At 39.9% G+C, this 15,138-nt stretch overlaps 1 protein-coding gene across 11 annotated transcripts; it reads right to left on the bottom strand.

Moving 5' to 3' along the window:
* Window positions 1-68: 68 nt before the first annotated feature.
* LOC132204066 (MAP kinase-activating death domain protein) lies at window positions 69-15,034 on the bottom strand. 11 transcript variants are annotated; one of them, XR_009442503.1, is made up of 31 exons: window positions 14,641-15,033; window positions 12,495-12,815; window positions 12,134-12,293; window positions 11,588-11,929; window positions 10,986-11,286; window positions 10,790-10,921; window positions 10,657-10,727; window positions 10,487-10,607; window positions 10,243-10,269; window positions 9,800-9,952; window positions 9,260-9,734; window positions 8,891-9,213; window positions 8,445-8,642; window positions 8,183-8,278; window positions 7,921-8,121; window positions 7,562-7,757; window positions 6,873-6,986; window positions 6,659-6,777; window positions 6,444-6,602; window positions 6,175-6,390; window positions 5,872-6,120; window positions 5,594-5,731; window positions 5,070-5,211; window positions 4,818-4,947; window positions 4,545-4,761; window positions 4,212-4,484; window positions 3,972-4,151; window positions 1,338-1,410; window positions 1,074-1,120; window positions 805-961; window positions 69-715 (listed from the first exon to the last, which is right to left on the bottom strand). XR_009442503.1 is itself a non-coding variant. In XM_059632323.1 (30 exons), exons 2-30 carry the CDS (start codon window positions 12,763-12,765, stop codon window positions 608-610), a joined length of 5,223 nt encoding a protein of 1,740 aa, XP_059488306.1. In that variant the 5' UTR covers window positions 12,766-12,815; window positions 14,641-15,033; the 3' UTR covers window positions 69-607. The 11 variants fall into 11 exon arrangements, 10 of the variants coding, with proteins under 10 accessions (XP_059488306.1, XP_059488315.1, XP_059488294.1 ...); XM_059632323.1 differs by lacking the exon at window positions 805-961 and having other exon boundaries at window positions 11,588-11,920; XM_059632332.1 differs by lacking the exon at window positions 805-961 and having other exon boundaries at window positions 8,891-9,204.
* Between the last annotated feature and the right edge of the window lie 104 nt (window positions 15,035-15,138).

The raw sequence follows: 15,138 nt of genomic DNA on the forward strand, positions 1-15,138 counted from the left end.
TATCTTACAGCATTTGCTGTGACTCTTTTAATGCCTTTTACCAAAAGTTTTTGGGTGCGTTTGTTTACAGAATGAGAAGCCACAAATTCGGTTTCCTCATAATGGTCTTTCTGTTTATTTACAATAACAGCAGATTCTCTTTTCTTTTGTTCGTCCCGAATTCAAACAGTCAAATGTGTTTTTCCTGTGATATATATATCTTTGATTTATACTAACAGGATTTTCCTTTTATTTATGCCCTGTACATAACACCTACACGCGCTGCTATATTTACATTATTAGTGATCCTCCCTGCACGGTATCTGCTTCCTTACATTTTATCAAGCCGAGGCTGCTGCATTTATTTAACTTTTAGCTTTTCTCTTCTACGCATAACAACCTGGCATGATTGCGACGAGTGCGTGTTGCATCGAACAAAAAATAATGTATATTGCCAAAGAGTCGACTGTCAAACAAAAGTACATCCATCTAATATTTTTGTTTTAGAGGCAGAGAAACGTCCAATCATTTAAATTTCCCGTTATATATTTTTTTTCGTGGAGCTGCACGGCGAATATGATATTGATATTGTCAATCACTTGGGAGTCTTTCTAGGAGGCCGTTGATTTTATTGCTTGGCAGTCGTCTTGGACGCGTGCTGCTGCTTTTTCTGGTGCTCCTGTCCGGCAGCCATGTAAGAGAACACGCACAGGACTGCATAGCAAATTTGGTCAGCCTGCAAGAGAAATATTGTTCACGACCCTTTCTTTCCTATTGAATTCTTTCATTAAATTTGGGAAGAAACAAAAAATAAACTTTGCGTACCAATGGGCGAAACTCAAATAAGGCAAAACGAAACAAAGGCAGAAGAACATGCTTTTTAAGGCTGCGGATCGCTGACTTGGCTTGGCGCGTGGCTTTCAATACTCTGTGCCACTTGCACAGACAAGACGCGGTGTATCGCAAGCAAAATTGCGTCGACCTTTGAAATTAAAACACGTAATCGTACAATGAGAAATATTGAAACCAAATTGACATTAACAACAGAAAATAAAGAAAATAAGGCAAAAGAGGAGAGTTTGTGGGAATCATACCATGGCAGACTTGTATCTTCTTTGTAAAACCATTCGAGTTTTTGGATCTGGAAAAGATAGTAAATAATATAATTTTGAGACATTTTATAAAATTAATTTCAGTTCAATCCACAAAATATAATATTTAAATATTCCAAATTCCTTTGTAGGAATTTTAACTGGCTCATTTACAGTTAAATTTAAATGAGGTAATTACATTATTTATTTTTCCTCTCAACCGCTGGTTATTGATTATTATATTAGTTCAAAGATTTATCTACTTACTGTATTCTTCAAGTACAAAAATTCCTCCCTTTTGAGTAAAGCACTTGCGGATGTGATCTAGTCGTACAAAAAACTGGAAAAAGGGAAATATCTTGTGAGACACTTGCGGACCCAACAAAAAACAGGCAAAACAAATTTCCAATCAACAAATTGACACTCTCTCTTCGTCATAAGAGTGCACTTCCAAATACCACTTAGAGAGAAGGAGATTGCAAAAACTCAGATGCACAAATTAGTGAGAGCAAAAACGCATTCTCTAAATATCAAAGAACACTTGCAGGAAATGTGCAGTGGAAAAAGACTATTGATCTCTGTTAAAAATCTATGGATAATGATCAAAGATTTTTGCAATATTCCTTGTCAAAAAGCAACAAGTTGTACAGCTGACTAGACTAGAAACAGAAAGTAAGAGAAATTTCACATGAACAGACCTCTACAGAGAACAACCATCATGTATTATGAATGAATGAATGAAAATGTGATGTTTGACAAAATGAAAAATGAATTTTAAATCGATGTGGAACTATATAGAAAGACACATCAGAGCACTTTGGTCTAGTAAGTCGATAGAACTACACCGCAAATACTGCGAGTCACACTGAAACCAATCTATATAAATGTATACAATAGTATAGTATAGTGTGTGTTGCTACAGTTACAACTAAATGCCACTTTTCTAACGGACAAGCACCTCTAGTCGAATGAATACAAGTGAAATTAAATTAATGACCAGAACACGAGTGGAGAGAAAAGGCCTCGTTTTGTCTGATTTTGTAGTCTACGAAAAGTTTCCACTTGCTTGCAGCGGCTCGTTTTTGATTCGAGCGCACTGCAAGCTGTCGCCTCGCACAATTAATTGAGCCATGGTGTGTGGAGAAGAGTCGGAAGAAATGGAATCGATAGTGAAAGAGAGATAGAGAAATTGAGTCCGGGGGGCACAATATGTTAATCCGCAAGCAGCATGCAAATAAACTTATGATCTCCGATATATATGCAGGTGAGCATGCGGGTGTGGAAACGAAAAACCGGCTTGGAAGAAAATGGAAGCAGCAGGCAGCGCTGTCCCTAGGAAACTTAAGAGATGGGCTTGACAGTTAAATAACTAATACAGTATGTGTGTGCAGCACCCATGCCTCTAAAAATCAGTCAATCAACCAACGACGCTTCTTTTTTTAATTTCGGTTTAGACGGGATTAAGTTTTTTTAAATTTTATTCATACAGGTATTTTGTTTTGTAATTTATATATAATTAGCGGTGTTCCTAGCCGTTCCTAAGTAAGTTAATTCAGTTGACAAAACACCATTCAGTGAAATATATGCTATTCGTGAGGGCAGGTAGTTTGCTAAAATTTGTGTTGTTGAGGGTTGTGGTTTGGGAATCAGTGAGTGTTTGCTAATTTATTTTTTAGGTGTGTGTGTCAGTGTGGGCTAGGAACGGCTTGGTGATTTTTCTCTAGGTAAATGGAAAAAATGTGACAGTCACAACCAACTATTCAAGAGAGAAGGTCTATGATTTCAAACAGGTGTTCTACTATAAATGATAAGCATAATCATAGTATATATAGAGATATATTAATGGAAATACCTCGAAATCCTGCCGCGTCGGAGGGAAAATATTCAAAGAGAAGAGAGAATGAAAATTAATAATGGAAAGCAACTTGAAATGGCAATATAACAATTGAATTGAATTAATCGGTAAAAAAAGATTTTCCACTGAAGGTCCATCTCAAAAGTTCCTAGTTGTGGGCCACCCGACTTGTTTTTGTCAATCACGGGAGAAATTTAAAAAGTTTGAAAAGAACAACCAAATAAAAAAGGTAGTAGGATTGTAATTCTAGACTTTGCTGAAATGCCAAAATAATATGAAAAAGGTATACTGGTCTAAATTTCAGACTCGAAAGTATCTCATGTAATGACCATATCAATAATAGTTTCAAAAGAGAGAGTAGTATATATCTTCAGAAACATGCGATGTAAACACATTAATATAATATAGTAGAGAGAAATAATGAATATGGAAGGGTCTTGATCATGAAATCAAAGGGAAATGATTTCGGTCCAAGAGCATCTCAAAGTGTAATATTAAAAGTTTTGAAATTTATTCTAGAGTGCGAGATATATATAAACAACTTTTGAGACACCCTTACAACACCTAAAGTGGTACAACAAAAATCAAATATATACTGGCTTCTTAAAATAATTTTCGCAAGTGCAGTTTAAAACAGGCTTTTGAAAATGGTCTAATATGAGGAGCAGAGAGTATAGAGAAAGATCGGCAAAATTCACTGTAGTTGTAACTGCATTGTTAGTGAGTATATTTTAAACGTCGCGGCAGCAGGAAAGTTTGAGATTAGGCCTTGCAGAGGACATTCAGAAATGATAAAAAAATGGTCAAAAGTTACATCCAGCATGGCATATTTTTGGAATTATTCCTCTTTTAATTTTAATCGGCAACCCACTCTGTTGATATATTTTACGCTTGAGGCCTAAGTTTGTTCACTTTTTCCTCTTTTCACGAAAAGTAATCAGATAGGACACGCTCTAATGATGATGGCTGGCTTCGATTCGAGCAAATATTAAAAATTGCGTGAAAGAGAAAATCGGGCGGTGTTTGTCAATAATTGCGACAAGTACCTTGCTATGTGCAAAAAGAAGTCCAACTCCCTCCATGCAGACCTGCAGCAGACCTCCCTCTCCGGTCCTCATGTCCTGCACCGGAAACTCGCCACCCAGCTCCACGCCCGCCTGAGCGCCACAGCCACGCGCCGCCGCCTTTTCCATCACGTCTTTTATGCAGTAGTACAGCTCCTTGCACTAATCAATGACAAATTTGTACATAAATCAAAACGATTTTTCTCAGGAAAAATTTCACACCTTTTTTGTGTAGTATTTGTGAAGCTGCGTTTGTCCCCCGTTTCTCCTCCAGAGGCACAAAACCTTTGTTTTGGGGCTGTAGGTCATGTTGACCAGTCTCTCAAACCACCACCTTTCGACAATGGCGCCGTTCACCGAACGCAGCACCAGCCCGTCCTCTCGGACTTCCAGAAAAAGGAGATTTCCAGTCGAGTCAACGCCTTGATGCACTGTGAAGCTCTGGCGGTGCATTTGTCGAGAACCGAGAGGCCGGAGGTCAATGTCGTTGCCGTTCTGAAAAAAAAAATATGAGAAGAAAAATTAGATTTAATAACTTAAAAATAAATAACTTACAAAGTGACCGATTTTGTCAAGCAGCTCGTGCACTTCCTGGCTGTAGACCAGACCAATATGACTTTTCCCCAAAAGACGGCGTACTTTATTTTTTATTTCTTGACGCGCAACTCCAACCATGACCATCATGGCTGTGACGTTGTATAAGAGCGTGGCAAGAAGTCTGTCCTCCTCGTGCTCGAGACGTTTTCGTTCAGTGTCGCTCAAGTGGCTATACCTAATTTTAAAAACCCAATTTGTTTAATTTAATTGGCTATTTCGAGCAATTATTACCTTTCCATCATTTCCCTCGGGCCTTGATCCATGCCCACCATGTCTCGTTCTTGGGACACGGCGTCTAAGAACGCGTCCTCCCAGAACTGCATTTGGTCCCACAACGTTGACCGCTCCTTGCCAAGGAGGCCTGGTAGCGAGTGAAAATTTTTGAGTTAGTGGGATATTAAGAGAGATGGACTCGATCTAGGCAACCGGTCGTATAGTGGTGCTCGCACGGTTGCATACATATCAAATATTGCAGGCGCTCACCTTCGTACAGATATGTTCTGCCGGATTCAGGACTTGGCGAGCCCACGTTTGGCACCATGTTTGCACCAGGGATTCGGAATCCTGAACTGAGAGAGGATTTGCTCGACCAAACGCTGGGGTTGCGGCGCCCCTGGCGTGGGAACTGCAATGAGTTTTTTAAATAATAAAATAATAAGCACTTCACGTATAATGGCAGTGCGTCAAAACAGGAAATTAGTGTTTTCAAGAAATCATGCATTAGGCAGGCAAAGAAGAAAAGACAAAGAGCACGGGCCACATGCAAATATTAAAAATTATAAAAGTTACAAAATATGAAGTTCTCCAATTCTCTAATTAAGTTTCTTCTTTACTATGAAATTAAAATGTGCGTTAATTTTATTAAAATCCCTAACTTCTAGGAAATAAAATTAGTTTTACTTCTTGCTTGAATTATATAATTATAAAAAATATTTATAAAGAAATTTTTGCTATTTATTATTTTTAATAAGAAAATTCTATCTACAACTTCATAAATGTTCTCTCACGTTTGTCTGCTCAATCTCGCTATCAGAGACCGTGCTTCTGAAGGATTGCTGTCCAGGACGCTGCCTCTGCAGAAAAGCGGGATTTGTGATAATACTGCCTGCGTCGCTCTCCTCGCCCGCGTCTTCTGCCTGCTGATTCTGAAACAAGCCCGCGCCACATCATGCCATAACAATTAGAAGACACAAAAACATGCCACAAATATATAAATATTTGGAATTATTCTTAATTATTTTACAAGAGGATGGACATGGAAAAAAAAACATTAAAAAAATCTCACGTCTTGATCATGTGATGACAGTTTAGCCATGAGCATGTGTCGTTTCTGATTGAGGACGTCTCTGAGAACATCTGCCGCACTTTGCTCTCCTCCTTCTTCCCCGTGACTTTGGGAAAGTCTTCTTGGCGTAACCGAAACGTCCGAGTGGGACGATTTCCTGCTCAGGTCGTGGTGATCAGGTGGGATGGGTGACCCCTGAGGGCTGTGAGGTGACCTTAGATTCTCTTTACTTCCATATGGACTTGAAGCCTGATATAAACATAAATAAATTATTAAGATATTAAATTTTATATCCGATCGCACCTGTGAAAGCATCGCTGCCGAGCTTCCGCCGCTGAGTTCAAGGGTGTTGGCACTTTCGCTCAAATCCCTTGACCAATAGTGCGTATGTGTCACCTCAAGTAGCTGGAAAGCTGAAGCCATTCCTCCGAGACCAAAGTTCGAGTATGTTACTTCCAAACCATGCACCACGGCCAATATCGTTTTCAACATGCCTTTCCACACAGCTCGACTGACGCACTAATTTAATTTTTTTCTCAATTAAATATTTTTATTATGTTGGTTTATCTTACGATGTCATCAATGTGATCGTCAGGCCCGACTTTCTTATCCAACGACCTGTTCAACTTGCTCAGAACGAGATTTCTGTAACTTTCATCCTCCATCAGCTTCTTCAGCCTGTTAAGTTTGAGCCAACCCACTCCCTCTCCAATCAAGACTTGATTTATGACCTGACAAAAATGGGATTAAATCTATTTATCTTTCAAGTCTAGTAAAAAAATCTTACATCTTTAAGGAAAGCTTGATTTTCAGCGTTCGTTGTATTTCTCTCTCCGCGCGGAACTTCTTCCCTCCTTGGCGGTGAGTGTTTGATCAGCGAAGATTTTTCCACCAACCCCTTTCGTCCTGTTCAAATTATTGGAACAAAAGTGTGAGAAAATGGTCAAGAGAGGAATCTCTAGTAGACAATCAATTTTTCTAAGAGGGTGTAGTGCTCTCACCTGTGGGAAACGGACCGAAAGGCTGCGTCCGAGGAGGCTCCTTTGGCTTTTGTTGGACAATGCTAGCAGTTGTTTTGGCAATTACGGAAGGGGCTGCTACTGTGCGCTTCGAGCCTAAGCATTAAACAAGCACTACGCGTGACTTTCTATTCTCTATTTCAATCAAAATGCTCCATGCTGAAGCTTGTTAAGATTTCCAATCTGCATTTGACAAGGCTGCTCTATGCAGCAAACCTTGCTTTTGCGAGCAGATGCGCAAAATACAAAATTTTAAAAATTCGTTCAACTTCTTCAGGCCATTTACTTAACTTGAAATTAGGGTAAGGATTTTTGGGATTAATTCATGACCTGGTATGATAATGAATGGTGATTATTATAAAATCTCATTATAGTAAAAAAGTATTTTTGCGGAAGTTTCGATTAATGCAGTTCTACAACTTTTTGATGAGATTGCTTGTGCATTAAGGGAAATTGTGCATCTGCAGTATTTTTTTTCTTTCTAAATTTCGAGTTTTTGATAATTGCCATGCTTAGAATTTGAGATAACTTTTCTCAAATGGCTTACCACGCCCGCCCTCTATGGCGTGTGCAAAAATACCACGAGATCATCAAATTAATATTAATATCATCGTTCAGTTTTTGTTTCATTAATATAAGAAAAAAAATAATACTAAAAAATTTGAGCTTACCGAACATGTTCGAGAACATGCTCGTTGTCTGCGCCGCAATTCCGTTCATCTCACTGCTGAAGTTGGAGAAAAAGTCCCTTCCGGCAGTCCTTCCAAGCTCAGGTGCCACGAGGGAGGTGCTCTGCTGCTCCGTGGGCGGTGGAGACTGTTGATTCTGCTGCTGTGGCATCATACCCTGGTGATGGAGCGGCAGACACTGTATTATAAGTGCGTCAAATTTAAGCTCACGCTAATTTCATAATCCATTCTTTACTTATTCCCACTTTAAAACATGCATTTTTTTCAATTAAAGAAAATATTTAAAAAATTTTATTATAAAGCCAGCATTAAAAGTGCAGTAAATTATTAATTATTCCAACCTTCAGCAATCCCTTTTTCGACGCAGCCTCTTTGGCACTTTTCGTAAAGTCGCCTAGGGTTGTTTTGCCCACGTATGTCAAGTCGCCAAGAGTGTTTTTGCTTATTCCAGCCGCACTTTTGCTAGCTTCAATGGCAGTCTTACTTGCCTCATGAACACTCTTGCCCGCTTCCTCGGCAGCCATTTTTGCTTTCATGGTTAGCTAATGATAAAAAATAAAAGAAATAGTTTATATTTTATATGAAAGAATGAAATATTATTACCTGTTCCAAAGGGGCAAAAACTTCTCTTAAATCTCCAGAGTCGTGACTTCCAGCTGAATCTGTTGAGCCCATTTTTTCTCGGGCTTGCATCTTGAACTAAACATAAGTCAAGAAATAAGATTTTTTAAACTAAATTAAAGATTCTCAAGCCAAAATCTATAGATACGTAGTATACTTATATTATTTTTTTAAATATATAATTAAAATTAAGAATGCAAATAACGAAACTCAACAGCACAAGCAAGGCGTTATGTTTACTCACTTTGTCCATTTGCGCGAGCAACCCATCTTGCGAGCTCTGCCTCGTGGTTTCTTTGACCAACTCTTTCGCCTGGGTGGTTAAATGCTCAAGCAGGGAGGTCTGACTACCCTGCCGACCTGCCGAGCCAAGACTCGAGGCTCTTGCCAAGACACTAGTAAAGCTTGATTGCCTCTGTGGGGGTGATTGGTGTGCGGCTACCTGTTAAGCGGTACAAAGCGCTACTATTTTTGCAAGTTGGTGATGATTTCATTTCTCTAAAAATCTTCACTAGCGTATAATTATTAACTGCATAATAATGCACAACATGTTAAATTTTAATTGAAAAAGAATTTTGCGTTACACAATCCACTTTTTCTTCTTCAAATTACTCATTATCATAACTGACTATTTTAAATTGCATTTCCTTTCTCATATCTACTGGAATAAAAATGTGCGGTGAAACTTACCACCGTTTTCGGAGTGGCGGTGGTGGAATTTGAGTCAGACTCCTCAGGGCTTGCTTCATTCTTGGCCTCTCCCTCTTCAACCTCTTTCATCCTGGGGGTGAATTCCAATTCAGAGTCCCTGTTAAAACTGGGAGAACTCAAGTCACTGCGGCTGGAGGATGTAGAGGGGGGTGACGATCCAGGCTGACCTCCCGCGTCTCCAGCAGTCAGCTCCTGATCCTTTCCTCCCGGAAGCTGCAGAACCGACGGCGGATGGTAAATTGATTTTGCGTCCAGTCCCGAACCCAGGGACATGGGTGTGTGGTCGTGAACACCTGAAAAGGCTGCAAAAATTAATAAAAGTATCTGACGAGAGGAATTATTCCTTACTTGGAGACATGTCGGAAGAGGCCATTTCTGACACGAAGTCGCTCAACGACGAATAAGACGAACTGGTGCTCTCGGCACCTTCGCTATCTGACCCGCTTTCGTCGGTTTTCGGGGCGTGTTCTGCCTTCTGGGCCGCTTTCAGGGCGCCCCTTAGGGAGCTGTTCTCGTCCCAGGCGGCAAAGTGCATTGGCTCGAGACTGTTTTGGAACCACTTGGCTTTGTCCCCGATCTGTGCTGGGTCGAAAATTCCAGTGTGCACCCGCAAGAATGCCACGTTGCTGGGGGTGAGCGACCACTCGGCCAGGAACTCGACTGCTTGAGTGCGTGCGAAGCGACTCAAGAAGTTGGAGTTGCGCGGCCTCGAGCGTAAAAAGCTGTTGATCTGGAAGGCGACCACTGGACGCGGGTAGAGACGCAGTGTCCGCGTGTGTTCGGTGAAGTTGGCCAGAAGGTTTTGCGAGTTGAAGAACCGCACCTGGTGGAAATTTTGATTTTTGTGTGTGATAATATTCAAAATTACTATTTAGATTAAAACCGCACCATTGCCACTCTGGTCGCGACGTCCACGCTGTCAACGTCGCTTCCGTAGATGAAAGGGTTGAAGGCACCCCCTGCCATCGGCTTTACACCAGGCGGTGGAGGAGGCTCTGCTATGGGTGGACCACTGAATCCAGCAGTCATATTGCTTAATGCCTGAAATTGGGAAATTTCATTAAAATTGTTTAATATCTAGAGCGCAGCAGGGTACAAATTACAATTTCAACCAGGGTACTAAAGTTAAGATTTTTTTTCTAGCTAAGATAAAAATTATAGGCCGTTTTATAATTTGAATTAACTAAAAGTTTGCAATATTTTTTTTAGCTACATGTTTGAGTTATATTTTTAGTTACTTTTGGCAAAAACGTTTAAAGACATTTTTGCAAAAGCATGCAGAAAGATGGAAGTAAAGAACATGATAGAATAGAAGGAAAGAAAATATTTACGCCAGCTTGATCCATTAGCTGCATTGCCTGTGATGGCGAAAGATGGACATAGAGAGACAAAAGAGAGAAAATATCACAGAAAACAATCACCACACTTTTAATCCATTATGCATTGGTTAAGACGTTCAAATTTTGGTTAGACATTAATATGTACAAATATTTTAAAATCACTTTTTATAAATATCTGCCACTTCTTCTTCACAACAAATTCAAATTTAGAAGAATCTCAAATTATATAATTTACCTGTTTTAAATGATTTTTGAGGATTGTTCCCTCAGGCTCAGGAAGATTAGGCAGTTCTTCACTAGTGGGTGGTGTTATTTTGTTTGAGTCTAAATCAACCAACCATATGTCATCAGGTAGCCTGCAAAACAATAATCAGTGATGTTCTTAAATGCATTGAATTTAATTACTTGAAATTCCTTTTGTACATGAAGAAACTGGCAGGCACTCCTATTACGTAGGGCGTTGGTGCTAGAAGAAGCTGCAAATTTTTTCATTTGTATGAATATGAGTATGAAATTTATGCAAATATTTGGCATTTACCTGCTCGGCGCAGCTCATGCAAGTAGGCAGCAGAGGGATAACAGGAAACATGTACTCAAGGGGGTAGATCAAGTTTACAAAGGCCATCACTGACATTGACAGGGCGTTGTAGTCCCGTGATTGCAAGACCAGCTGCAAATTATTTTTTTCAATTTTAAGTAGTTACTGTCTTTTTTATTGAAGTTTAATTTTTTACCTTGTATTCAAGTAAAATTAGAGTAAGAACTTTGAGGCAAGTCTCGACACCAAGAAGTTCCAGGGGAAGGTGGAGAGGGAAGTCGACCAGGGTGAACCTGGTATGGTCGGGCAGTGCAAAGCACAAGGGTGGGTGCATGCAGCTGGGGAGGATGTCCAGCTCGACACGAGTCTTTCCCGGGACAGGCACAGGGGCGCTCAAAAGTCGCAAGATCCACGTCTCAATCTCGCGCACGTCATGCATTACAATGCTCGGAATGTTGTCGTGCACGTTGCCTGCCAAGACGCTCCAAACTGAATCCCTAATGGAAACAAAAGATTAAAAAAATTTAAAAATTATTTCTTTTAATAATTACATTAATTTCTCAAAGCTATATTACTACGTGAAGAAAAATTGATGTTACTTATTTAGTTATTGCTATGATGTATTATTTTTATTGTAAAATATTTATTGCTTTTAAGCAGAAATCTCATCTCATAATACTTTTTAGTTCAAGTCATTTAAATAATTTAAAAATAGCAATGAAAAAATTAATTCTGTAAAAACGATAATATCATTTTCAGTTTTTCTATGATAATTTTATTTAAATTAAACTATTTTACCTTGCAATCTGTCTGGAACCAACCCGTCTCGGCGATATGTTGTCGTTGCAGGCGTCAATGATGCGCTTCAGTACAAACATGCACTCCCTGAACTTGGAGAAGAAGGGGTGGTGCGACAGCAGGCACAACGAGGTCAGTGAATGGTTCCGCACCCTTTGGCGGCGCCGACTCGCTCGAGGCGACGGCGAGTGTGAACCTCCGCTTTCCGAGTCGCACGCGTTTGGCGGCGCCGTCAGGCTGCCCATCCGCGGCGGCCCAGGAATGAGCGGCGGGTGGTTCTCGGAATCGCGCCGACTACACTCGCGCTCCGAGTCGCTCGGCGCCACCGTGCTCCTGTAGTCGCTGAGCCAAACAAACAAAATCGCCCAAACTTGTCACAAGTGCTCAAAGTTTTTTCAATTAAAAAAAAAGAATAAAATATGTTTGGTTTCTGTTAAAAAAATCGACTTTAGAGAGAGGCATTTAAAAAAGTATCACGTAAAGTCCTTTATTTTAATAAAAATATGTCTAAATAAAAGTTTTTCCCTCATAATATAATATTTTTACCTGGAGAAAGCAGAATCCGTGCTCTTTTCCATGCTTTTCCGCCAAGATTCCCTGCGGAAGTTAGATGACCTGTCCCCTCGGCCTCCTGCAGCCGAACCTGGCGCGCCAGCACGCTCAATTGGCCGGTAGAAATTGACGCAAATGCCATAGCGGGTCTTGCCTAAAACAAGTTTTTAGAAATTTGAACCACTCAAAAGTAAAAATTTCAGATATATAAATAAAACACCTGTTGCTTTTATTAAACCAATTTTTAAAATTTGCTAAGGAAATATAAATATTTCATCTCACATTTAATCTCGTTTGAAAAATAATAATTATTAAAATTAAAAAAAAAAAAAAATAATGAAGAGAATATTTTTACCCGAGTCTTTCTCAGTGAGTGTGAACACAAAAGAGGTGGCCTCCCTCAGAGCAGTCTTGCGTGGCCCGACGGAAACGCATCCCTCAGGCTGGCAGAAGTAGACCATGTCGAGGGGCAGTGGGAAGTCCTTGTGGTCTTCCACGGGGTACCTTCGCAGCAGCTCGGGCGCCTGGATGGCACCCGAGTTGTTTCGCGCCGGCTGCCTGCATCCCACGATGGCCAGGTAGTCGGCCAGGCGGGGACAGAGGAACTTCTTCTGCACGTCGCACATGCTCGCTCACGTCACCTTGGCCACTCTCTCCTCATCGCAACACTGGCCTCCTGAAACAAACATTTTGGAGAAAAAAAACTTTAATTTTTTATTTTCAATTAGCAAAAAAGTGATTTAAAATAAAATAATAATACTTAATTAAACTTTTGCAATTAATATTTGCCTTCTTCTACTATTATAAAATTTAAAAAAACAATTTAATGATTAGCGACAAGAACGAAATATTCAAGTTGTGCAACTGAGGCGGCTTTGTATGTTTCCCAAAATCTTTACTTGTGGCGGAGCCTTTTTCTTTCAACAATTGATTATTTTTGAACATAACAAATGTTTCGTAACAATTTGGATAAATAAAAAACTATAAAAAAAGAATTTATGTTCAAAATTTAACAATTATTCAAATAATACTCCGTTAAATTCTGATTGATTTTGATTGTTGAATGAAATCCACAAGTAGTAGATTTTTGCACTTCTCGGTGGAATGAAACGGCGGGCACTTACAGGGCTTTGGTGTTTTATTACGCACAATTTAGCTTTCCATTGAATCGTGCTGGCGGCAATTTATTTTTCCGCAAACACAAATTGGAGCTGACGTCTTATTTGCGCAAACGAGCAAGGCGCCAGCAGCTTCGTCTAGACCGAAGTTCATTGGATAAATTTGGAACAACCCCTAAATGACGGACGCGAGCACAAATTGAGCAGGATTATCCAGACGGAAGTAGGCGCAGGGGCAATAACTTTCAATTTCGCGTGCCAGCTTAATTTCCTATGACGGTTAATTAAGAAAAATATTTAACTCCGTTATTAAGTGAATGAGCTAAAGGATTTATTACTATTATGCAAACAGCTTTAAAAAATCAGACGTTTAAAATATTCTGGCGTTTTCATTCTAGATCATTCAAACTTTACGGTCCGTTTCTTTTCACACGTACAACCCGTTTTGGTCTTGGCTCTCTCTCTCTCTCTCTCTCTCTCTCTCTCTCTCTCTCTCTCTCTCTCTCTCTCTCTCTCTCTCTCTCTCTCTCTCTCTCTCTCTCTCTCTCTCTCTCTCTCTCTCGCAGCTCTCGCGGGCACCAAAAACTGATCGATAAAATACAGAGCCAGGAGGACACATCATGGACTTGCGCAATCCCTTGTGCAGGCTAATCATAATACATTGTTAGAGAAGCACGGCTTTAAAAAGGTCAAGATTAGTGCACGACAAGAGAATTTTCTTTAAAACAACCGCGACTCTTTTTCACGTGCGCCACGACCTCTCTTTGTGTCGAATGACGTCAGTGCGGGAGAAAATCAGCCCTTGTAAAATTGATTTGAGCGGGTTGGGAAATTCGACGTCGCAATATGAGTATTTTTAGAATGCCTGGGAAATTTCTTAAATTTAGATCAATCTAGGTAGCTGGAAACTGGGATCAAATTAAAGAAAATTAAAATTTAGTTCTAATCAAGAAAATTTTTACGTAAGCTTTTTTTCAAAGATATTAAAATTTAAAAAACCTAAAGGGGGTTCTCAAAACACAAATGTAAAAATGTTAAAAAAAAATGTTAAAAAGATTTAAAAAAAAAATATTTGCGTTTTTCAATTTGCTTATCAATATAATTATCATTTTTGTATTACTCTAATATTTACTTTGTGTTATGTAAGGATTTTTTTTTTATAAAATTGAAAAATGAAAATTAATTTATTTTAGAAACAGTATCAATAACAAAAAGCTAAATTTAGTATTCAATTGGGGTGTTTTTCATATCTCTGGACCCTCTGATTTTACAAGACATACACACAATAAAATGCAAGGGATTCTTATGAAAGAAATTTTAAGATAATGAAAATCAACGTGGAAGAACGAAAAAGTGAAATTAGTGCTGTAAACGCCAACTCACCCGTCGCTCGTCCTCGGCCAATGCTGTTCACCGCAAACTCCACGGCTAAATGGCAGCCACGGCCCACCCTGCTGCACTTTTCACCGAGCGCTCTCGTGGTAATCGATGGTGTCCGCTCGCTATGGCGCATGCCCGCCACCCCCTTTCACCCCCGACTCGAGCCCCGCTGACCTCATTGCTGCACTCGCGATTTTTGCCACTCTGCGACTTGCTTGAATTGCTCGACTTCTCGCAGGACGTAAAGAGGCGCCAAGATGCAGAAAAGAATAATAAGGGCGCCCACCCCAAAACACGCCGCCCTCGCTAAGATGACGTGTGTGTCCTTCTCGGGGAATATAAATATATGTACAGTCGACAACTCTATGTAAAAGTGTAGCGATAATTTCCTTGTATGAGGGATATGACGTCACGTCTTTAGATAATAAACCTTTCCATCTGTCAACCGCACACACTGCTTCATCATGGGGGTATTTATTGCCGTGTGCGTTGGTGGAGTGA

Source organism: Neocloeon triangulifer, unplaced genomic scaffold (assembly GCF_031216515.1).
Source record: "Neocloeon triangulifer isolate White Clay Creek 2 clone unplaced genomic scaffold, ASM3121651v1 ptg000002l, whole genome shotgun sequence".
Taxonomy (NCBI): Eukaryota; Metazoa; Arthropoda; class Insecta; order Ephemeroptera; family Baetidae; genus Neocloeon; species Neocloeon triangulifer.